Source organism: Salvelinus alpinus, chromosome 8, assembly GCF_045679555.1.
Source record: "Salvelinus alpinus chromosome 8, SLU_Salpinus.1, whole genome shotgun sequence".
NCBI classification, from domain to species: domain Eukaryota; kingdom Metazoa; phylum Chordata; class Actinopteri; order Salmoniformes; family Salmonidae; genus Salvelinus; species Salvelinus alpinus.
The window spans coordinates 85,453,739-85,479,350 of NC_092093.1; the positions used below are offsets into that span (position 1 = coordinate 85,453,739).

The window sequence follows — 25,612 nt, forward strand, 5'->3', positions numbered from 1 at the left end:
TAGCAAAAAACGGTTTTTCGAAATTTTTGCAAATGTACACTACCATTCGAAAGTTTGGGGTCACTTAGAAATGTCCTTGTTTTTCAAAGAAAAGTACATTTTTTGTCCATTTAAAATAACATCAAATTGATCAGAAATACAGTGTAGACATTGTTAATGTTGTAAATGACTATTGTAGCTGGAAACGGCCGATTTTTTAGGGATATCTACAAAGGTGTACAGCGGCCCATTATCAGCAACCATCACTCCTGTGTTCCAATGGCACGTTGTGTGAGCTAATCCAAGTTTATCATTTTAAAAGGCTAATTGATCATTAGAAAACCCTTTTGCAATTATGTTAGCACAGCTGAAAACTGTTGTTCTCATTAAAGAAGCAATAAAACTGGCTTTTAGACTAATTGAGTATCTGGAGCATCAGCGTTTGTGGATTACAGGCTCAAAATGTTCAGAAACAAAGAACTGTCTTCTGAAACTCGTCAGTCTGTTCTTGTTCTGAGAAATGAAGGCTATTCCATGTGAGAAATTGCCAAGAAACTGAAGATCTCTTACAACGCTGTGTACTACTCCCTTCACAGAACAGCGCAAACTGGCTCTAACCTAGAATATAAAGAGGAGTGGGAGGCCCCGGTGCACAACTGAGCAAGAGGACAAGTACATTAGAGTGTCTAGTTTGAGAAATAGACGCCTCACAAGTCCTCAACTGGCAGCTTCATTAAATAGTACTCGCAAAACACCAGTCTCAACGTCAACAGTGAAGAGGCGACTCCGGGATGCTGGCCTTTATGTCCCTTTATTCAAACTCCAAGCATGCTGTCATGTGCTTTTTACTGAAGAGTGGCTTCCGTCTAGCCACTCTACCATAAAGGACTGATTGGTGGAGTGCTGTAGAGATGGTTGTCCTTCTGGAAGGTTCTCCCATCTCCACAGAGGAACTCTGGAGCTCTGTCAGCGTGACCATCGGTTTCTTGGTCACCTTCCTGACCAAGGACAATGACCCCGATTGTTCAGTTTGGCCGGGCTACCAGCTCTAGGAAGAGTCTTGGTGGTGATGGAGGCCACTGTGTTCTTGGGGACCTTCAATGCTACAAAAATATTTTGGTACCCTTCCCCAGATCTGTGCCTCAGCACAATCCTCTCTCGGAGCTCTAGGGACAATTCCTTCGACCTAATGGCTTGGTTTTTGTTCTGACATGCACTGTCAACTGTGGGACCTTATATAGACAGTTGTGTGCCTTTCCAAATCATGTCCAATCAATTGAATTTACCACATGTGGACTCCAATAAAGTTGTAGAAACATCTCAAGGATGATCAGTAGAAACAGGATGTACCTGAGCTCAATTTTGAGTATCATAGCAAAGGGTCTGAATATATCTGTTTTTAGTTTTGTATACATTTGCAAACAATTCTAAAAACCTGTTTTCACTTCGTCATTATGGGGTATTGTGTGTAGATTTCTGAGAATTCTTTTTTTTTTTTAAATACATTTTAGAATAAGGCTGTAACGTAACAAAATGTGGAAAAAGTCAAGGGGTCCGAATACTTTCCCGAAGGCACTGTATATAGTTTCTTTATTCAGCCGAGACAAAAGGACATACCCACAATGCCAAACATCAAAATATGAATTGACCTATTACTTTACCACTCTATCCAGAGTCAGGTAGGCTTGTAGTGTTAGTTTCATAGGACCAATACTGGTCGATGTACAGACTCATTTTCATAATGTCCATCAAGTAGCTAAGTTGTCTGTGTGTTTGTGCAGTCCAACAGGCAGCCTGTGAAACTCAACCTGCTCACCTGCCAGGTCAAGCCCTGCGCTGAGGACAGGAAGTGCTTCGATCTAATTTCCCGTAAGTACCCCTCTTACCATAACCTTTATGCCCAATGCAGCAGTTACTGTGGCTGGTGCATGGGCTGGGCGGCCCGTGAGAGAAGGGGACTTTTAAATTACCTCTTATGGACATTCAGAAATGGGAAGAGTCGAAGAGACCATTTTGTGTCATAGGGCGCCAGTCGCTCTTTGACACCTGCTCTATTTTCTGACTGGCTGTTGAATGGTGTCTTGACATTGAGAGGACAACCTGAAACATGCTGTGCTTGTGAATTACCCAACATGCATCTCACAACAGGGCTATATTACATGACATGATTACACAGTGTCTGAGATCACATTCCCCTCTAATCTTCTCTCTGCCCACAGATAACCGGACATATCACTTCCAGGCTGAGGATGAACAGGAGTTTGTCATGTAAGTGTATCGACACAGTCATCACATTATAAACATTGTTTTACTGTAATATCCAACTCTAAAGGCAGGTACAAAGTAATACACTGAAGCAATGAACTTGGCCCTGATCATGTAGCTATGAGCTTGAATGATCAGTGAGATTTAACAAAGAAAGACAGCGTCTTTCATGCTCCATTGACAGGGTATTTGTATTACTTAGAGAGAGAAAAAAGGACTGCTAGGTGCTAGCAGCAGTAAGGGTTTCTATCTATCTGGATCTGTGGTTGTCACTTGTTCAGGTGCAGACACATCATTTATTTCTCACACACACACACACACACAGTTTACACCACATTCTGCTACTTCATACCCACCGATCAGTAATTGTAATCTCTTCCAAATTCTCTGTCTTCCTAAACTGTCAGGGCCCTGGCCTTTATGAACCACTGCCTTTAACCACGCTCACATGAACTTTACTGCGACACAATAGGCCTTGCCTCTTAGCCTCACCTTTGGATACATCCCAAATGGCACCCAATTCCCTATGTAGTGCACTACTTTTCACCAGGGCCCATAGGGCGTGGAATAAGTGTTTGAAATGAACCATTTATTATTGGAAAATATAACGTCCCTGCATTATGCAATCACACGTTCGCCCACCCACGCCTTGTGTATCGCAAGTAAACAACTCACCCTTGAAGACAAGCGTATACCCACGTATCTTCATACTCATTTCTTGCTATTTCTCGCGTGCGCACACACACACACACACACACACACTTGAATTAACACAATGATTGTCTCCTAGCCCACACACACACACACACACACACACACACACACACACACTTGAATTAACACAATGATTGTCTCCTAGCCGACACACACACTCACACATTTTAAACACTTTATTTGAATCCACAAATCACATTACATTATAGCAGGAAGGAGCTGTGCTGTACTGTGCTGTGCTGAACAGCGGGTGGGTTGGCAACAGCAGCAGTTACTTCCTGGCTGACTCTTAATGAGTGCACTCAGACAGACGGCTGCAAGGAGTCTGTGCTGTTGAAGGAATTCTTAGGTTAACTAGAGTGTGTCTGTGTGTGTGTGTGTGTGTGTGTGTGTGGAGGGTGTTCAGATGTGTTGGTTGACACTGTAGACACATGGATGGATGTAAAACAATAAGAACATAACATACTCTTTCCATGACAGACTGACCAGGTGAATCCAGGTGAAAGCTATGATCCCTTATTGATGTTACCTGTTAAATCCACTGCCATCAGTGTAGATGAAAGGGAGGAGACGGGTTAAAGAAGGTTTTTTTTTTAGCCTTGAGACTATTGAGACATGGATTGTGTATGTGTGCCATTTAGAGGGTCAATGGGCAAGACAAAGATTGAAGTGTCTTTGAACGGGTTAATGGTAGTGGGTGCCAGTCGCACCGGTTTGAGTGTGGCAAGAACTGCAACGCTGCTGGGTTTTTAACACTCAACAGTTTCCCGTGTGTATCAAGAATGGTCCACCACCCAAAGGACATCCAGCCAACCTGACACAACTGCGGGAAGCATTGAAGTCAACATGGAAGCATTGGCGTCAACATGGGCCAGCATCCCTGTGGAACGCTTTCAACACCTTGTAGAGTCCATGCCCCGATGAATTGGGGCTGTTATGAGGGCAAAAGGGGTACAACTCAATATTAGAAAGGTGTTCTTAATGTTTTGCACACTCAGTGTAAACGTCAAGGGCTCAAGATAATACCGTATACATATTAATACATGCAGTATAGAATATACTGTCAGATGGAGTTGGAGTTGACCCATCCCCTTGTCTAAAAGCCTCTACCTAAGAGGCTTATGCACACAGAAATCCCCAAAATGCACTCTTCTATATACAATTCTCATACATTTTTAAAACACCCCTGCTCTGTAATAACTAGTGTCTCTGTTTGCGTATCTGTCTCTGTGTGTATGTGTTGTGTGTGTGTGTAGCTGGATCTCGGTGCTATCCAACAGTAAGGAGGAGGCTCTGAACATGGCATTCCGTGGAGGAGAGGACGGAGGAGGAGGAGGAGGAGAGGACGGCCTCGAGGACCTGACCAAAGCCATCATAGATGACGTGCTGCGCATCCCTGGCAACGAAATCTGCTGTGACTGTGGCGCTGCAGGTACATACATATGCAGTACAATGTTTACGTGTGAGTGTGTGTGTGTGTTTGACCACCACCTCTATGGATTTCCAAGGGCCTCATATTCTATATCCTCCCCTATATACCACTACTTTGTGCATACTCACCATTCACCTTGTTATAGGAGAAGACAACAACACCTTTGCTTCAGCATTTGATCTCGCCCTTGAGCTCACACATCCCTATGGGTACTTCATCATCTTCAAGGTTGTCCCTCCGAAATCCCTGCTCAGCCCAACATCGATCCACTGTTCTGCACTGTCATGGCTGCTCCGAATCTCGCTCAGTAGGTGACACCTGAGATATGCTAATGCAGCCAGCCTGATGTCTTTAACCAAGCAAGTGGCAAAGCAGCAGCACCAGGGGCCTCTGTATTCTTGATATAACAGTGGTGTTGGCCCTTTCTGGCCCCTGTTCCTCCAACTTGATCCTCCCCTGCTGTAAAAACAGACTCCCCAGAGCAGGGACACCCTGGCCTTTTGACACACACACACACACACACACAGTTAATCACCCTATCCACCTCTGTCAGCATAAACACACGGAGCCCACTGAGGGAGTTAGCAGGCCGCTAGCGACAAATAAACCTGTGTTTCTTGCAACATCAACATCATTACATCACCGTGTTACATAATTCACACACATCCCCCTCTCTGGAGCGAGTTCATTTAACAGGTCGATAATGCGCCGGTCTGGTCATCATAAGCCATACCCGTTGTTTTAAGCATGCTAACAGACACAGACTGCGTCCCAAAGTTACGGCATCACAGTGGGAGATGGGGAGCCACGTTTGAACTGCTCTCTGATGCTTTCTACTTCATTCTGATGCCTTGCTAAGCTGCTCTCATCCTCCCAGTCGACCAAGCTGCTCCTTTGTAGCTATGCGACACTGTCATACTGTGTAGAGTGACCCCTGGCTATGACAGGGCCCTAAAACGAGTCCTCCAGCTAGTGTACTGCAGACTCACGTATGGTGCTCCTTTGACCCCGTCTGGTCTAAATACAACTCTCTAGTGGAGTATTAGTGGCTATTTTGCAGCTCTAGAGCTCTCACCCCACCCTGTGCATCCTGTCATCTCTATGGCCATCTATTTCTTTTATTGATGTAACCTTTATTTAACTAGGCAAGTCAGTTTGCCATCATACGTGTGTTTTATTGGTGTTTCGTCGCCTCTGACACCTTTCCACCCGTCCGTCCGCCACAGACCTGTCAAATGCAGACACGCTAGCAAGCTTAGCAGCTAACAGCACTCAGCCATCTGTAAAGATAGTTTGTTTACGTCTGCGTAGCTGCGTATGGCTCTCAGGCTTGATATCAGGCTGGGTTTAAGCCACCTTAAGTTGCATCACTCAGGCTTGGCTGTGGTGTCAGTCGCTGTAGCGGTTTTACAGGGAAGAGCTCAAAGCTTCTCTAGTCCTCCATCGCATAGCTCTGCTGTCAGAGCATGTTCAGGCATTCTGCTTGACACAGAATGATGCAATGTATTCTAGTTGCTGGGCTATGGTAGTCCAGTCAGTATGGCTGGTGCTCCTGAGGTTGCAGAGGCCCTCTAGTGGTGTGTGCTGTGTGTTGCCACTGCTCACATTGATGGTGATGGTGGACTTTAGTGCAAACCGTAGCAAAACGTTTTGCAACAGAAAACGAAAACATGTATTTCTCATTGGACAAGTTCAGGTTGTCATTCCCTGTTTCAGTCCATTTTCTTTTTTTTGAAGCCTAATGAATACCACCCTGAAATAACACGTCAGCTTGTAGCGGTATTAATTAGAGAAAGGTAAAGAAGATTTTGTTCGGGCGCCAGGCAGGTATTAACCCTGCCGAAAGAAAAGAATAGTAGAACAGCGAGAGTACCACTACCAGACCCACACACATCAACAGAAGAGACTGCCTAGAGTGTAGCCTGTTGACCAGATAGCCAGCGGAGAGAAAAAGAATACACACCCTATAGATCACACATCACAGTCCTTCCACAATTCTTGGTAACCCCACCAAACATACCTCATATAACAATAATGGCAGAGCAAATAAACAGCAACTTCATACAATAACAAATTAACCCAGTCATCACACAGAGGATTTGCAATAGTTTGTATTTTCTTCCTGGGAAGGAGTGCAGAGGGTATGAATGTGTGGTGTTCATATACACACTAGTCCAGCTCCAATGAAACGTCAATGTACTTAGGAAATAGAGTCGGTTGCAGTGTAAAGCACTGGAACATAGCGTGAAGAGAAAGAGAGAAAGGGAACAAGAGAGGGCTTAGCTGTGGTCTTGAGGTTGAAGGTATCCGGTCTGACTGTCCGATGGTATGTTGGGTTGTAGTTGAACGCTTCACAACAAATGTTGCTACTTATCCATTTGATCCATAACCATCGTGGTCCCAAATGAGAACAACCACGTCGTCGAGCGATCACACCGAGGATTGATCCAAACACTGTACAACCACATACGCTGAAGACAAACAAAAAACCTCTGCAGCATAGCACACAACAAAAACTGTCGCGCCAATCAATAGCTTCTTTCCAATAGAGCTTAACGAGCTCTTTTATCTCCTCCTTCCTACTGCTCATGCGCTCTTAAAGTGGCAGCGCACTTAAGTGCAGGATTTCGCCACAAGCTTAGTACTGCTAATAGTTAACCCCCTTCAGCATTATCATTCTGGATTTCAAATATATACTGTATGTTTATGGTAGTACAAAAATATTTCTAAAAAATATATATATTTTAAAAATCGGGCACTCGGGAACCAAAACGTCTGTACCTTAAACTGTGAATTCAAGCCCGATTTTGGGGGGTTTTGTAGCCAAGACAGCTATCCACAGGCCTGTTTGCAACAAATGTATGTTGTCATGTTGTCTGTGCCCTTAGATCCAAAATGGCTGTCCACTAACCTAGGCATCTTGACCTGCATCGAGTGCTCTGGTATCCACCGGGAGATGGGAGTGCACATCTCACGCATCCAATCCATGGAGCTAGATAAGCTAGGCACCTCTGAACTCTTGGTGAGTAAATAAAATAGATTTAGATTTTTTTCACAGTAAATCAACATACAAAAACAGGATAGAAATAAATAAATCTTTATTTTACGATGCGATTATGATTACGACAAAGCAAAGTGCTTACGCGCATCTTAACATTCATCGGTTGACTTGATACTTAGGCAAATGTCTCTCTTCCTTCACAGCTGGCCAAGAACGTAGGGAACAGTAGTTTCAATGAAATAATGGAGGGGAACCTTCCCTGTCCCTCACCAAAGCCCACTTCTTCGAGTGATATGTAAGTACTCAGCATCGCCAATAGCAACAACTACACGAACTGCTTAGAGACTAGAAACTCCATAGAAATTTGACCTTACCTTCACTGGATACATAATCTGGTGTATGTTTGAGCTTATGCAGTTAGATGTGTCTGGCAGGAAAAGCCACAGAATTAAATATAACACTAGAATGAACATGGGCATTGGAGCAACATGCCCCAAAAAATGGCCATCTTGGTCAGGAAAACATTCATGCTAGAAACTGGATTATAGGATCTCTATGGCAAAAGCTATCCGCACAAACATTCCAAAACCCTCCATCTCTTTATTCTACTACTCTTCTTCTTCTCCTCCCCCCTTCTCTCCCTCCTACAGGACAGTGAGGAAGGAGTTCATCAATGCTAAGTATGTGGACCACAAGTTTGCACGGAAGACCTGTACCTCCTCGGCAGCTAAGACCATCGAGCTGTGTGAGGCGGTCAAGTCCAGGGATCTGCTGTCTCTCATCCAGGTGTACGCTGAGGGGGTAGAGCTAATGGAGCCCCTGCCTGAGGGTGGACAGGTGGGTCTGACCTCTGACCTCACAGACCCTGGACTGTATTATTATCTCATCTCACATACTCATAAACCGTCTCATAGGATTGCAGATCTAGGATCAGTTCCCCCCTATCCATATAATCTTATTCAATATGATCCCCCAAAAATAAAGCTGATCCTAAATCGGCACTCCTACTCTGAGATGCTTTGAATGCAGGCCCTGATCTGGTATGGTGGGTATGATTTGACAATATGAGCAGAAGTCTACTGTTTCATAGGGAAATAGTAGGTTGTACTGAGCCTGTAAGGAAGCTGCACTGTACATGGGCAGTAATGAGCAGTCCACAGAGAACAATTGCGTTTTCTACTCCCTTTACTAAGCAACGTTGGACAAGACAACATTGCTCAAATGAGTAAAGTCACTCGGTTAAGCTATCAGTACTGTGGCCCACTGAACGTTGAACCACGTAGCGCTGCGGTGTGCTCTCAGAAGTAGCCCATAGGGAATAGTGGCCAGGGATGCGTCACTGACACTGTTTGAAGGCAGGCAGAGCTCCCAGTCCAGGCTGACTCACTGATATCTAGTACATTCCTGTCTGTCAGTGAACCTGATTTGAGTCTCTCTCCCAAATGGCACCCTATTCCCTTTATAGTGCACTGGCCAAGGCTCTGGGAAAAAGTAGTGCATTATCAAGGGAATAGGGTTCTATTTGGGACGCAGGCTGAGTGTCCTCAGCAGATAGCACATCATTACCCAGAGTCTCAGACAGCGAGGGTCCCAGACAGAGACCCAAACAGATACCCCAGCTGTACTCCTAGTGTTTGGTATTATTGTGTCAGTGTATGCATACTCTTCCCAATACGTTTCCTTTCTGGGGACTCACACTTGGAGAGATAATTACCGACATAGCTACCAGTCATTTTCAATGAAAAGAGTACCAGGAGACACACAGCAACATGCATGCTGCTTGAAGGATACATCCACCAGGGAAAATCTCGACGACTTGATGGCTGATTATCTCGGCAAGTGTGAGCGTAGTTCAACCACGACCAGGGAGATGGTGGTGGTGGCATTTGTTCATATCGGGAAGGGCGGGCTGTAGACTGAAGCCAGTCTTGAATCCTCATTTCAGTATCTGCTACCGGCATCGGTACATCCAAACCTCTCTATGTCATGGAAATGTTCGCATCACACTCGCAGTCTTGCCTTGGGGGGAGAGAAGCACATTTTAGGAGCCATTTTGTTGTCTGCAGCCTCTTTAAAATGCTGCAAAAGAGAAAAAGAGAGAGATGTTCTCTCCATGATGTCTTGCATGTCTTTTTCTGTGTGTGATCGCCCCCCTCAGGAGGCCGGAGAGACTGCACTCCACTACTCTGTGCGCACTGCTGACCAGACCTCACTGCACCTGGTCGACTTCCTCGTGCAGAACAGGTAAATTGCCAAATAAGGGAATGTGAAAATAAGCATATTATGCCATACGTGAAGCATTGTGCTGATTGGAAAGGGGATTTTAACAGCAGTGAAAACTCACAACATCATAAACTGTTGTGCTCAAATCCTCAAAAACATAACAGAATACTATAAATAAATAGTAATTCCACCATTACGTCATGTAAAATTAAGTCTTAAATGTGAGATTTTCATGGGATACCTTCATGGAAGCCAGTGTTCTCTCCTCGTCTCTCCACTACTGCAAGAGGAAGATGAGCAGGGTAGAGCTCAGCACAGATTAGATTCCCACAAGGCAAACAGAACTGGGTCAGGCAGCCACTTGTTCCCCGCCTTAATATAATCCTCTCAGTCTTCTCAATGGTTTACTCCCTGCCTCGCTGCCCCTCAGGCAGACCGGGAAATGGAGGATCCTCAGTAATTAATAGGTCTACCTTCACAATTTCATGCTGACACTTGCTAATTGGCTGAATTGTTTTCCCTTTGAGGATAGATGAAATGGGGACCAACCACTGACCTGTCAACACGCTAGTGTGGCTTAGAAGTATATTTCGATGTCTTTATGTCCGTTTGTTTATTATGATCGAAGCGTGAATGATAATGTGCCACCTTTACCTCTGTGTAAAAGGGCCTCTGCGGTGTGACCCGTGACATGACCTTGTTGTGTGTTTGTGTCACAGTGGGAACCTGGATAAGCAGACAGAGTGGGGAAACACTGCCCTGCACTACTGCTGCATGTACGAGAAACACGAATGTCTCAAACTACTGCTGAGGGGCAAACCAGCCACTGACATCAGTGAGTAACACACACACACACACACACACTTTGATTATGTGAACATGCCTGTTCTCAATCAAAATTGAGTTTTGATGGAATGTGTCAGACTCATGTGTAACCAATCTCATGCCTGTTCTTTCAGCGAATCAGAATGGTGAGACGGCACTGGATGTTGCCAGGCGACTGAAGAACAGTCAGTGTGAGGAGGCCGTAAGTATCTCACTGTGAACATGAGCCAATATGCTCCATATCCACTATATGTTTGGCTATTTGTATTATTTAATAGCAATACCCAAAGATGCAATCCTGTTCTTTGTTGAGGTAGTATCCACACTATATCTGATTCTGTAGCAGCACAGTAGACGGTATAGATTGAAGGGACTTGTTGACCACCACATTTTTGGACACTAGAGGGCAGCAGCCAAAGGCCCACCCAGGGCTGTCGTGACTCGAGAGGAAGAACCTCAATTGCGTTTCCTTGACTCCTCGCGCCCTCTCTCCTCACCTCCTTCTTCTTCTTTGGTCCAAAAACAAATGTTCTAGATGCATGCCGCCACCTACTGTATTGGCTGTGTATCAGCCTACTATTCTGTAGTATGAATTCATTACACTTTGTGAAAAAAATTGCCCCTCCAACTAACCCTACACCCATTAAAACCTCACCACTATTACACTACTTTGGCCTTATCTGATCCTACTCCAGGCCAGCAGCTTGGGAGGACGGGACCCTATCATTCAAAACATCTTGTAACTCTTCTGCGATCTCGTACAACCAAGTACTTCTCTTCAGCTGCCACCAGAACATCTATCCTCTGCGATTTATGTTCCATTCCTGCGGGACAAATGACAACCATGGCCATGAACACCCAAAAAACCAACCTTAAGCACATTTTATTCCTATCACTCTCTATTGGCCTCAGCCTACTCACAGGGATCCTCTTAGGATCTCTCACCCTGGACCCATCTTCCTCTACTACTCTCTTCACTGCTTCAGCATATGACATCTTCTGCACTACTCTGATCCTGGCAACCTCAACCTGCCTTTCTTTCACCGGACACCTCTGATCTCCAGCACCATGGGCACCCCTACAGTTTACATACACAACTTTTTTCAGATATTCTACACATTCCTTTGTCTCATGCCCTCTTGCACACTTCTCACATCTAGGAATCTCCTCCCTACAAGCTGCTGCCACATGACCATAAGCTTGACACCTAAAACACTGTAATGGATTCGGGACAAAAGCTCTCACGGGATAACTGACACATCCTAACTTGACTTTATCTGGTAAAAACTCAGCATCAAAACTCAGTAGTGCAGACAGGAGCGGAATGAGTGGAACGGTATTCTCTGTTTCAGCACGCTCTCCATCGGGTCTACGTCGCACCAAACGGCGGTCGTCACAGACACGGAGAATCTTCAACTTCAGTTGATCCTCCTCAACACTTAACACCACTCCAGGTATCACTCCTTTCAACAGCGGCCTGCTCCAGAGAGGAAAGCAAGTCACAGTTCTTGTTCCCAGTCGCATATGGCAGAGAGCACGCTCCCTCTGGACGGCAGAAACGCAAAAAATCGACACGATTCACTTTCACCGACCCAACATTCCCCAACCTCTTCTCCACCCAACCTGACACCACATATGGATCTGCCAGAAGGCAAGGACCCATTGTATCCAAAAATCTCACGAGGTTTTCTACCTATTCTATCGAAAAAATCAAGACGAGGCTCAAGCTTGGCGGTCTTCACCACACCTGCCATCGCAATTATTTAATCCTCACTCTCGTCACGTTCAATTTCCTTCTGTAGCTCTTCCAAAAGTTCTGTGTGATCCGCCATTTCCTATTCCACTTTTCTCCTTTTTTTCCCTGTCCGCCATCTTACCCCCATCTCATGGCCACACCGGCAGCCATCCCAAAAAGTCATCTCTCGTTGCCTCCTTCGACAAAACACATAGGATAAGAAAGTCAAAGGTTCCTCCCCTCTGACCGTTTCCCCCAATGGGTTTTGAGAAGGAGACAAGGAGAGCACGCGATGAGTCAAGGAAATGCAATTGTGATTCTCCCAGAGATGAAACCATTACTGGTGTATGGTTACCATTGGCACTTGTAGCAGAAAACCCTGAGTTGGTGCTTTGCCATTAGGGATATTATGTCATGTTTTGCACATCAAAATAAAGGAGAACAACAATCATGTTGATATCATCTATTCATCGTGGTAGATTGTTGGTTAAAATACAGTTCCTTTCGACTGACTTTCTCTGTGGAGTATAATCGCAGTGTGTTTATTTGTATGACCTTTTAAACACGTAGGTCCTCCTCTGTATTTTATTGTTTCATTGTGGATCCAAATAAAGTAATCAAAATGTGTGCGTGTGTGTCCCAGCTGTTGCAGGCTGCAGCGGGAAAGATTTACCCTCACATCCACGTGGAGTATGAGTGGAGCCTGAGGCTGGATGAGATCGACGAGAGCGATGACGATCTGGACGACAAGGTCGGACTGGGACTTGACGTTCACACACGCCTGGACATAGCACACAACTTAAAATTATTATAAATATTTGCGCTAATCTCCCATTGACATCAATGCATGATTTAGGCCTACGTGAAAGTCAAAGTTCCCAAGTTGACACTCTTCCATGTCGACGCTTCCAAGTTGACGCCTGTTGTCTTCTCTCTCCCCCTCTCCGTCTGCAGCCTAGTCCCATCAAGAAGGACCGCTCCCCCAGGCCGCAGAGTTTCTGCCACGCGTCCAGCATGTCTCCTCATGACAAGCTGTCCCTGCCGGGCTTCATCAGCCACCGGGACAAGCAGCAGCGCATGTCTTACAGCGCCTTCACCAACCAGATGTACTCCGCCTCCACCGACCTCACTTCCTCTTCCTCCCCTGTGGCCGACGGCCCCCCTCTGCCCCCCAGGAACCAGGGCAAAGGTGAGACCTGATTGTGATTGGCCAGGGCCCAGACTCTTATCAGTGTAGGGTGAAGTTGCCCCTAGACGCTCATCTTTGGTCAGTTTTGCATTTTCCCCACTCATGGTTATGGATAGGAATGGGGAAAGAGGAAGCTGTTTCTAGATCTGTACCTAGGGGAAACTTCAACCCGGAGCACTCTTACCAGTGTGACAAGCATGACAAGATACATGGAGATATAATGAGATCATGTTTGACCTATCCCCTCTTTTTGCATTGATGTTCATGCAAATTTCTACCTTAAATGCAAATGTCCTAAAGGTTGTGTGGCCAGTTGTGTAATGTTCATTGGATACACTGCAGTATTGTCTGGTTGGTTAGCATTTACATGCATGGAGACTTGCAAGTTGTCTCTTATCTCTAACACTGGTACTCTGGGATAACAGAGTAATACGGTTTACTGTTTTGCTCTGTATAAAACATTGTTATCATAACACTAGTTAACCAAGTTGCTGATATGATTAGTCTTTTCCTCTCTCACACACACACACACACACACACACACACACACACACACACACACACACACACACACACACACACACACACACACACACACACACACACACACCCTTGAGAGGAATGTAATTTGTCAATCAGGGTGGGAAGCGGCTGTCATATAGACTGTTTACACAAGCAAGGCACCTCCCGGGAAATGATGGCTGCAGGCGAGGCGGGAGTGAAAGGGAAAGTGGAGATGCACACAGCCAAATAGGATAATACACCCGGCCGATCATTTTAATGCTTCATAATGGGAATCCAGGGTTGCGTCCCAAATGACACCCTATGCCCTACATAGTGCACTACTTTCGACCAGAGCCCGATATGATTCCCTATGGGCCCTGGTCAAACAGTGCACTATATAGGGAATAGGGTGCCATTTGGAGACGAAGACCAGCACACTTCCTTATCATCAACACTATCTGACAGTATACACACAGACTCCTGGAGGCAACCAGCAGTCAGCACAATTATAATGAACCATAACATCCCTCCCTGAAGACAGGAGTTAGACCACAAACACTCACACCACAGTTTACTATTCACTATCCGTGTTACAATACAGTACATTGTTGAAGCCAATACAAACTACTATATCCTTGTTACAATACGGTGGGCTACGTTGTTGACGCCAGTACGCTGTTGAGTGGAGTGAAGAGAACCAGCGACTTCTTTTCACCCACAAGAGATTTTACCCGCAGTTCTCTTTTTAAGTGGTCATTGGAGGGGCTTGCTTAGGCATTTGCTGGTGCAATTTCTCCTCCTTTGCTTTGCTTGTCACTGATAAGATTTTATCGGCTGCTTTATATTGTCGACGTCCCTAAAAGGCACCCTATTCCCTATATAGTGCACTACTTTTGACCAAGGTCTACAAAGGACTCTGGTCAAAGGTAATGCACTACTTAGGGAATAGGGTGTAATTTCAAATGCAAACCAGTGTGTGGGAGAAGCTCTCTGAGCTTGACATAGATTCTCTCCCACACTCTTCATCCCTCTTTCTTTCTCTCTCTCTCTCTATCCTTTCTTTCTCTTTCAGCGCCCCATTTGGCATTCCTCGGCTCTCACTCGCACTACGCCACTCTGGCTGGCACTCGACCATACATCAGTGAATATCCAGTTTTTACATTTTGTCCTGCTGTGCTCACGGCCCGTATACATCTGCTGCCCAGTTGTACTAGTAGCACTTTACTTCCCAGTAAAAATATGGGTGGTGGCGTCTTCAACTTGTAACAATGGCACTGTAGAAGTGTGGTTCATTCTTATTTGCTTACCCACAGTTTCATTACATTTTGTGACATGTCGCCACCCCTGAGCTGTAAAGTGTTATCATAGCTGACGTAATGACATCATATTCCCTATATAGTGCTCTACTTTTGAACAGAGCCCTATGGGGTCTAAAAGTAGTGCACTATATAGGTAGGATATAGGGTTCCATTTGGGATGCAGCTTGACTTTCCTCTCTGACTGGCTGAGTTCTCTATTAGCCACGTTCTTCTAGCGTCTGTTTCCAGGCTTACACACTGCTGGGAATGGGACTAGCTGCTTTGGGATAACTTACTGTAGGTCCCAAAATCTCAGGAGTGTGAACACCACAGGATGCTGCTGAGGGGAAGACAGCTCATAATAATGGCTGGAAGGGAGTAAATGGAATTGCACCAAAGACATGGAAACCATGCCTTTGGTGTATTTGATACCGTTCCTATTCTGCTCCAGCCATTACCACGAGCCCTTCCTTCCTCCCGAATTAAGATGCCACCCACCTCCTGTGGTGTACACCCACCTACAAAGATAGGACGAAACGACACACACACTATACATTGTTCTCTGTTCATCTTCTCTGTATTCCCATCCAGGATTTTTTCTTTTCACCAGTATGCTGTTTTTTACCTGCGTTGATGTTGTGTTAACATATCTCCCCCACGTTGTCCAGCAATTTTGTTGAACCCTGTCCCGATGGCAAGACACCTCCCTCTCAAACTACCTTCCCCCAGCCCCTCACCTTCCTGTTGGTATCCCAGGTGACCGAATGAATGACACCTGTCCATCGCCTGTCCCTTCACTGCATGAGTTTGTATGTTGTCACCCCTCCAGCTACTCCATCCACCCTCACCCCTGGAGGCAGCTCCACCCTGTCTAAGAAGAAGCCTCCGCCCCCTCCCCCTGGGCACAAACGCACCCTGTCTGACCCGCCCAGCCCGCTCTCCCACAGTAGAGGGGGCTTATCCGGGGGTGAGTCCTCCCTCTGTGGCCAGACCCAAGCAGGCACATCTGAATACTGCTTGGTCGTCCTTATTAGAAGGACACGATCTATAATACGTTCAACTCTCTGGTCCTGGAGAGTCGCAGTGTGTGCAGGCCTTTGGTCCAGCCCAGCACTAACACGCATGATTGAACTAAGGTCAATCTAATTGCATACCCACACTGAGGCCCTACAGGACCAGAGTTACCCATATCTGGCCTAGTATTGAGGTTTCCAACCATATTTTCCCCATGACCAGAGTGTTTCAGTGCTGTTTATAACGACACAGACACACCCTGATCATTTTGTTGTGTGATGGCAGTGGTATGTGTTAGATGTCAGATCATAATTTTTTTTAATTATTTTGTCTTGTCTGTCATGTGAAATACAAACAGCATATTACATTCTCCTCTTACTGTGAGACAATGCCCTCAAACATCATCAGTATGGAAGAAAATGCTGATTATTACCTGAGGAATACCAGATCCCATAATAGATACCTCATAATAGTCCATAATGGTAGCTAATGGAAAGCTCAGCCCCCTACCTCTTCTACTATAAAAATTGCATGTTGGGGTACAGCAATATATTTGTATTTGTATACCAGTTATAGTACAGTACATTCGGGAAAGTATTCAGACCCCTTCACTTTCTCCACATTTTGTTACGTTACAGCCTAAAATGGATTGAATTGTAATTTTCTCGCATCAAACTGCGCACATTAGCCCAGGCGCCGAAGATGTGGATGTCGATTAAGGCAGCCCCCCCGCACCTCTCTGATTCAGAGAGGAATGCGGAAGACACATTTCAGTTGAAGGTATTCAGTTGTATAACTGACTAGGTATCCCCCTTTTCCTAATGACAAAGAGAAAAAAGGTTTTTAGAAATGTTTGCAAATGTATTTACATAAGTATTCAGACCCTTTGCTATAAGACTCGAGGTGAGCTCATTGAGCTCATGTGCATCCTGTTTCCATTGACCATTCTTGAGATGTTTCTACAACTTGATTGGAGTCCACCTGTGGTAAAGTCAAATGATTGGACATGATTTGGAAAGGCACACACCTGTCTATAAGGTCCCACAGTTGACAGTGCATGTCAGAGCAAAAACCAAGCAATGAGGTTGAAGGAATTGTCAAATCAAATCAAATCTTATTGGTCACATAATCATGGTCAGCAGATGTTAATGCGAGTGTAGCGAAATGCTTGTGCTTCTAGTTCCGACAATGCAGTAAAATCTAACAAGTAATCTAACAATTTCACATCAACTACCTAATACACACAAATGTAAAGGGATGGAATAAGAATATGTACATATGGATGAGCGATGACCGAGCAGCATAGGCAAGATGCAATAGATGGTATAAAATACAGTATATACATATGAGATGAGTAATGTAAGATATGTAAACATTATTAAAGTGACTAGTGATCCGTTTATTACAGTGGCTAATGATTTGAGTCTGTATGTAGGCAGCAGCCTCTCTGTGTTAGTGATGGCTATAGAGCTGTAGAGCTTTGAGACAGGATTGTGTCGAGGCACAGATATGGGAAAGGGTAGCAAAACATTTCTGCAGCATTGAAGGTCCCCAAGAGCACAGTGGCCTCCATCATTCTTAAATGTAAGAAGTTTGGTATCACCAAGACTCTTCCTAGAGCTGGCCGCCCAGCCAAACTGAGCAATCGGTGGAGAAGGGCCTTGGTCAGGGAGGTGACCAAGAACCCGATGTTCACTCTGACAGAGTTCCGCTTTGGACATGGGAGAACCTTCCAGAAGGACAACCATCTCTGCACTCCACCAATCAGGCCTTTATGGTAGAGTGGCCAGACGGAAGCCACTCCTCAGTAAAAGGCACCTAAAGGACATAAGAGTCTGCTTGGAGTTTGCCAAAAGTTACGTAAAGGACTCTCAAACCATGAGAAACAAGATTCTCTGGTCTGATGAAACCAAGATTGAACTCTTTGGCCTGAATGCCAAGCGTCATGTCTGCAGGAAACCAGGTACCATCCCCACGGTGAAGCATGGGGTGGCAGCATCATGTTTTTCAGCGGCAGGGACTGGGAGACAAGTCAGGATCAAGGGAAATATGAACTGAGCACAGTACAGAGAGATCCTTGATGAAAACCTGCTCCAGAGTGCTCAGGACCTCAGACTGGGGCGAAGGTTCACCTTCCAACAGGACAACGACCCTAAGCACACAGCCATGACAACGCAGAAGGGGCTTCAGGACAAGTCTCTGAAGGTACTTGAGTGGCCCAGCCAGAGCCTGGACTTGAACCCGATCGAACATCTCTGGAGAGACCTGAAAATAGCTGTGTAACGATGCTCCCCATCCAACCTGACAGAGCTTGAGAGGATCTGCAGAGAAGAATGGGAGAAACTCCCCAAATACTGGTGTGCCAAGCTTGTAGCATCATACCCAAGAAGACTTGAGGCTGTCATTGCTGCCAAAGATGCTTCAACAAAATACTGAATAAAGGGTCTGAATACTTATGTAAATGTTTTTTAGATTTTTATACATTTGCTAACATTTCTAAAAACCTGTTTTTGTTTTGTCATTATGGGGTATTGTGTGTAGATTGATGAGGGGAAAAAAACACCATTTTATCCATTTTAGAATAAGGTTGTAACGTAACAGAATGTGGAAAAACTGAAGGGGTCTGAATACTTTCCGAATGCACTGTATATCAATATGTTATGTATAGATGAACTTCAAATATTTTTACATAAGAATCATAAGGAATTATTATGAATTATAATAATAATAATTGAATCAGGAGAATTAAATCAGACATACAAGCTGTCACTTAGGTGACCATTTTGGGACTTGGGGAAATATAGGGCTGAATATATTATTAGTGTCTATACATTATTATGCATATTTCCATCTTTCACAACCATCTCGATATTTCAGGAAGTGACTCCACCCCTCCTCCTGCGAACAAGATGTCACCTTTATCCAACAAGTTTGAGGGCATTCCACAGCAGCAAAGGTACATAGACATCCATTTTGGATGCAGGCATTTAGAATATTTTCCAGAATATTGTCTACGTATGATAGCCAGATTGAGAGTTCTGATCTGATGGTCATGTTTCATTAACTTCATATAACCATCTGTTTTTTTAGCACTACTTCTAGCAACACAAAGTCTACACTTGGTCCAAGGGTTCTACCCAAACTACCTCAGAAAGGTACGTTGAAATGGGATTAGCAATGCCTATAACTGAAGGTGGGAGCACATTATTTGTGGCATATGGCCCAGCATTAAAGTCAGCATATGTTTAATATAGTACTTGTGTCCTGGTTCTTCTCTTAGTGGCACTGCGTAAGATCGACACCATACACCCATCTATGGACAAACCTGGCCTGCCTCCGGAGGTGCTCCAGAAATCCCCTCCAGGACCTGAATGTCTAACAAAAGCCATCCTTCCCGACAAGCCCCAACTAGGGGACCTTCTCCCCAAACCCCAGCTCTCTGAACTGCCCCCTAAACCTGGAGAACTGCCCCCCAAGCCCCAGCTCGCAAACCTCCCTCCCAAACCCCAGTTAGGGGACCTACCGCCCAAACCCCAGCTCAAAGACCTACCCCCCAAGCCTCAGCTCTCCCAAGACGGCCATCCGAAACCAGGGGCAGCAGATCTGCCCATTCCGAGACCACCCCCTGGAGAGCTTGCGCCGAAGCCCCAGCCCCCCGACTCACCGGTGGCTAATCAACAGGCAGAGACGGAGAGCCCATCCCCCCAGGGCAGCGAGGACACCAATGGGAGCCCGGCGTGTGCTCCAGAGACACCAGTGCCCTTGCCCAGGAAGATCAACACGGTAAAGTTCACTCAAGGACACACAGCAGAAACCATAGCGCTTTTCTGGTATTATTGAGTAATATCTAGGTAGTTCTGCAAATAGTAGTGGGTTCCCACTGGTGGGTTGTGGCCAGTTCCTCTTGGGTTGAGGCCACAGACAGGGTTGTGGTGGCATTGTTAATTGGTGGGTCACAACACAGAATGTTTTGGCAACCAGACCAGTCCACATACTATTGACTTGTCTCTAGTGACATTTTGGTAATGTTCATGTGTGTGTTTAGGGGAAGACCAAATCTCGGCGGGTGAAGACAATCTATGACTGCCAGGCTGACAACGATGACGAGCTGACGTTTGTGGAGGGAGAGGTGATCATAGTGACAGGAGAGGAGGACGGGGAGTGGTGGGTGAGTAACAGCCCCCTAGAAGGCTCCCTGGTGTTACCTTAACTTAGTCCCAACCTAGCAGGCTCCCTGGTGTTACCTTAACCTAGTCCCAACCTAGCAGGCTCCCTGGTGTTACCTTAACCTAGTCCCAACCTAGCAGGCTCCCTGGTGTTACCTTAACCTAGTCCCAACCTAGCAGGCTCCCTGGTGTTACCTTAACCTAGTCCCAACCTAGCAGGCTCCCTGGTGTTACCTTAACCTAGTCCCAACCTAGCAGGCTCCCTGGTGTTACCTTAACCTAGTCCCAACCTAGCAGGCTCCCTGGTGTTACCTTAACCTAGTCCCAACCTAGCAGGCTCCCTGGTGTTACCTTAACCTAGTCCCAACCTAGCAGGCTCCCTGGTGTTACCTTAACCTAGTCCCAACCTAGCAGGCTCCCTGGTGTTACCTTAACCTAGTCCCAACCTAGCAGGCTCCCTGGTGTTACCTTAACCTAGTTCCAACCTAGCAGGCTCCCTGGTGTTACCTTAACCTAGTCCCAACCTAGCAGGCTCCCTGGTGTTACCTTAACCTAGTCCCAACCTAGCAGGCTCCCTGGTGTTACCTTAACCTAGTCCCAACCTAGCAGGCTCCCTGGTGTTACCTTAACCTAGTCCCAACCTAGCAGGCTCCCTGGTGTTACCTTAACCTAGTCCCAACCTAGCAGGCTCCCTGGTGTTACCTTAACCTAGTCCTAACCTAGCAGGCTCCCTGGTGTTACCTTAACCTAGTCCCAACCTAGCAGGCTCCCTGGTGTTACCTTTACAACTTTGCCGTACTTACAGCCAAACAGACCTAATAGCAGGCTAAACATTGAACAGGAACACTGTTCAGTGCGGTTGCCCTCACCTAACACGTTATCGCTCTCTCTCTCTCTCTGTTTCCTTTCAGATCGGCCACATTGAAGGGCAGACGGAAAGGAAAGGGGCGTTCCCAATGTCCTTTGTCCACATCCTAAGTGAATGACAGCCAGATGAGGCTTGCACTATAAACCCCCGTCCTCACCTCTAGTAGTATCCCTGTTCTGTAAATAGCTACTGTAACAACATATGAAACCAGTGTACTAAAGAAAAAAACACAAGAAACCGAAGTAGGCTCAACTAGCCACTGGATGCTGAGCACATCCATGTTGTAAATAAAATGAGTATTCTTACCAGTATTATCTTAACCTTAGAGCACGGCCTATGACTGCCATAGCCATTCTCAAAACCTAGCACTTACCCTAAAGTCTATGTTCATGCTGTTACTGTGTGTATATATATATATGTGTATGTATATATATATTTCTGTGTGTGTGTGTGTGTGTATATACATGTTTTATTGTACAATCATGTACAATCATACATGTGCTCTCTGCCTGCCAGATATCAGGGCAGCCGTGTTTGAATATTCTCTGTAATCATTTTACTGGTGGTCATCACTGATATCATTGCTTGCATTTCTGGAGAAGGACAAATATGAAAGAAACCATGTCACTCGTCTCTCACCATTTCATCATCCTACACCCCCATTAGACTGAAGAGATTCTCATGTCTCCAACTGAAACCTACCATGATAACTCATGATGAAATAAGTATTAATTCAGTGTATTCCTTGTCGTTGCTCGCTTTGTGGTGCACATGTATTGGGATTGTTTCAGTATCACACCTGCTGCTACTGTATGGTGGGATATCAGAAGCCCCTGTGGAACCTCACAGGTCACCAGTAGTTCTCTCCGCTTAACACCGTTTCACTGTGTGACCAGTCATCTCCACCCTACTATGTAGACCTTTCTGTGCATGGTAGAAACATGACTGGAATTGAGCAGTGCTATTTAAAAAAGCCACTCAGGGTTTGAAGAACCACTTCTGATCGCTACTAACACTCATGAGTACATGGGAAGGTCAATGCGGTCAGTCTAAGCAATAATTGGGGAGAAATCTCAGATGGCCTAGGGAGAGATTTGATGTCCATTGACACTTCAAACCCATACAGGGTTAGGTCAATCAGGATTTATACATGGGACAAGAGTCACGAGTGCCACTGTTTAGACAAACTAAGATGTAGCCGGTGTGGACATTCAAATTCATCGAGAAAGAGGCAGTCGAGCAGAAATAAAGTTTGCCTAGCCCAGTGTTATCCTTAGAACGCTGAGTGCTTCTTGGACAGGTCATTGCAACTAGATGGAACTGATAGATGTGTCCTTCCCTCCCCATTGACTAATTCCTCTGGTTTACACTCCATGTAACGGAATTTCTACCCCAATCATTCCATTGTATTAAAGTGTTTTGTTGTAATGGATTTGAATCACTTGCCTTCTTTATATGCCAATAGTAAGAATAAGTGTCACCAACCCAGCTGCCTTAATTTTACTAATGCAAAACGAGAACAGCATGTACAGAAACTAACACTTATGTAGTCACTTTTAAAGATAAAGGACTAGTTGTACAAGATTTGCTACAAATGTACAGAACTTCAGGGAAAGTAAAATACTTATTTCAGTCTGAAGCTTTTTGCACATTGAAACATTGCAGTCTAACATGCAACAGGCCATTTAATTCACTCCAGAGGAGTCAAATGTAAAAGCAACTTCACATTCAAAAACAGTGCCTTGTGTTGCTACACCCACACACACAGTCAACTTGATGCTTCAAGCTCTTTTCATAACAGAACTGGTAAACTAAAATTCATTCATTCTGAGACATGGCCTTTCTGTCCGTGCTTCTTTGATCCTTATCCACTGACTTGATGACTCCCACAGCAAACATCTGCTTCAAGTACCTTGCTGCAAACCGACCTGAAGGAAGCAACACAGTATTGTCATGTATTGTAAAAACCGAAGTCAGCCATAGTCTAGATGGGGAGCACCTGGTGTACAAGCAGACATTTGTTAAAAGACCAAACATGTAGGAAGGAAAGCCATGTGCTAGTAAAACATTGATCTAGAAAATGTTATGCAGTAACAGCTCCAATTTCTAAGCTCACTGCCAGTACCCTGAAAAGATGGTGAGAAGCGTAGTGTACCTAAAGGAGGGTGGGTGAAGAAGCTATCCACAAAGAGGGGGTATGTTGGGGATCATCTTGACAGTGACAGCATCTCCAGACTGCAGGGTCTGGGGAAAGTCCACTAGCGTCTTCCCTGTGCGACGGTCAAGCTTCTCCTTCAGCTCTGCAAAGCGGCAGGTCACGTGGGTGACGTGGCAGTCCAGCACAGGAGAGTAGCCCGTCTTGATTTTGCCAGGATGGTTCAGATTATGAGCTGTGGGAAGTAATACAGAACTAAATGAGCACAGTACAGTACAAAGTTCTCAGCCACATCTTCGCAGCGGAAGTTCTTCACAGCCATGTTCGTGACGTTGAAGCCCACGTTGTGACCGGGCCCAGCCAGCTCCAGACCCTGGTGGTGCATCTAAATGGACTTGACCTCTGCAGTAAGCTTTGCAGGGGAGGATGACAGGATCATGCTAGGCTTCAGAATCCCAGTCTTGATCTTCCACACTGGAACCGTGCCCACTGCTGCAGCACAGAGAGAAGAGACAACTACCCCCCCCCCCCCCCCCCTAGTAGAGTTCTCCCATTTGCATGCCCCTCCAATCTCCTGACTATCCAGCCTTTGAACAATGACATCTACACAGCAGACATCTTAATAAATTAAATCAAAATTCTCTCACTTTCTGAGATGGGAGAATATGCTTGACCCGGTCCAGCCCGAGATTGGAACGAATTACACACAGCAGTGGGATCAGAGCTGATTCTTGAGGGAAATGCTCACGCTTTGGATCACTTCGTCAAAGTGTTTCTGGCTGTTTGGTGGCTCAGTCACATCCAACTTGTTCACTGCGACAATTATTTGTTTGACACCGAGCGTGTAGGTGAGCAAGGCATGCTCCCTGGTCTGGCCATAACGGCCTCGAACTCCCCTCTGGCAGCAGACACCACCAGAAGGGCAACATCAGCCTGAAATGGATGATGAACAAAGGCACAAGATTAGGTTACCACCAAGACCAATCAGTCGCATTGGCCTAAACTAGGGATAGACAACTAGTCCTATGGGGACTGATTGGTGTCACTTTTGCCCCAGCCAACACACCCGACTCCAATAATCAACATCTTCAGTTTAGAATGCAATTACTTTAACCAGCTATGTTTGCTAGCGATGGGAAAAAGTGTGAAACCACACCAGCTCCCGAGGACTGGAGTTTCCCCATCCCTGGCCTAAACTGCAAACCCCCATAGGCAGATAAGCTGTCCATGGTAGCCTACCTGTGATGTCCCAGTGATCATGTTCTTGATGAAATCGCGATGGCCTGGAGCATCAATTATCGTAACGGTGTATTTGTGGGTGTTGAATTTCAACAATGAAATGTCAATGGTTATTCCTCACTCCCTCTCCCAGGGATATCTGAAAGAGCTGTTACCCATCTGTAGGAGGATAAATTAAATTAGCTACAATTGCAGTTGCTCAAGGAAATGTAACTGATGTTGCTCCAATTAGTTTGCTTGCTATTTGTTCCTTACCTGGGCTGCAGTCTTCTCATACAACACTACAAAGTTCAAAGTTATTGCACATGCGCACTACTCTGAAGTGCGCATGTGCAATAACTTTGGAGGCCAGCATCCCGGGGTCGCGCGCTTCACTCTTGACGTTGAGACTGGTGTTTTGTGGGTACTATTTAATGAAGCTGCAGGTTGAGGACTTGTGAGGCATCTGTTTCTCAAACTAGACACTAATGTACTTGTCCTCTTGCTCAGTTGTGCACTGGGGCCTCCCACTCCTCTTTCTATTCTGGTTAGAGAGCGTTTGCACTGTTCTATGAAGGGAGTAGTACACAAGCGTTGTACGAGATCTTCAGTTTCTTGGCAATTTCTCACATAGAATAGCCTTCATTTTGCAGAACAAGAATAGACTGATGAAGAAAGGTCTTTGTTTCTGGTCATTTTGAGCCTATAATCAAACCCACACATGCTGATGCTCCAGATACTCAACTAGTCTAAAGAAGGCCAGTTTTATTGCTTCTTTAATCAGAACAACAGTTTTCAGCTGTGCTAACAATTGCAAAAGGGTTTTCTAATGATCAATTAGCCTTTTAAAATGATGAACTTGGATTAGCTAACACAACGTGCCATTGGAACACAGGAGTGATGGTTGCTGATAATGGGCCTCTGTACGCCTATGTAGATATTCCATAAAAAATCTCCCATTTCTGGCTATAATAGTCATTTACAACATTAACAATGTCTACACTGTATTTCTGATCAATTTGATGT

At 45.4% G+C, this 25,612-nt stretch overlaps 1 protein-coding gene and 1 pseudogene across 5 annotated transcripts in view; one reads left to right on the forward strand and one right to left on the reverse strand.

Moving 5' to 3' along the window:
* LOC139583808 (arf-GAP with SH3 domain, ANK repeat and PH domain-containing protein 1-like) overlaps window positions 1-22,645 on the forward strand; it is a 74,020-nt gene extending 51,375 nt beyond the window's left edge. For 2 of the 5 annotated variants that reach the window (XM_071415313.1, XM_071415314.1), the window contains 18 exons: window positions 1,761-1,848; window positions 2,199-2,247; window positions 4,215-4,390; window positions 7,279-7,412; window positions 7,595-7,686; window positions 8,042-8,228; window positions 9,550-9,635; window positions 10,334-10,449; window positions 10,574-10,641; window positions 12,818-12,925; window positions 13,129-13,363; window positions 14,940-15,008; window positions 15,995-16,132; window positions 19,057-19,135; window positions 19,270-19,334; window positions 19,460-19,962; window positions 20,225-20,347; window positions 21,257-22,645. In XM_071415313.1, coding sequence (XP_071271414.1) covers window positions 1,761-1,848; window positions 2,199-2,247; window positions 4,215-4,390; window positions 7,279-7,412; window positions 7,595-7,686; window positions 8,042-8,228; window positions 9,550-9,635; window positions 10,334-10,449; window positions 10,574-10,641; window positions 12,818-12,925; window positions 13,129-13,363; window positions 14,940-15,008; window positions 15,995-16,132; window positions 19,057-19,135; window positions 19,270-19,334; window positions 19,460-19,962; window positions 20,225-20,347; window positions 21,257-21,331 — 2,391 coding nt within the window. In that variant the 3' untranslated portion in view covers window positions 21,332-22,645. The remainder of the gene's footprint in view (window positions 1-1,760; window positions 1,849-2,198; window positions 2,248-4,214; window positions 4,391-7,278; window positions 7,413-7,594; window positions 7,687-8,041; window positions 8,229-9,549; window positions 9,636-10,333; window positions 10,450-10,573; window positions 10,642-12,817; window positions 12,926-13,128; window positions 13,364-14,939; window positions 15,009-15,994; window positions 16,133-19,056; window positions 19,136-19,269; window positions 19,335-19,459; window positions 19,963-20,224; window positions 20,348-21,256) is intronic. The other 3 variants (XM_071415316.1, XM_071415315.1, XM_071415317.1) reach the window with 3 other exon arrangements.
* Window positions 22,646-23,031: 386 nt separating this feature from the next.
* On the reverse strand, window positions 23,032-24,766 carry LOC139582340 (elongation factor 1-alpha-like; annotated as a pseudogene).
* Window positions 24,767-25,612: the final 846 nt, after the last annotated feature.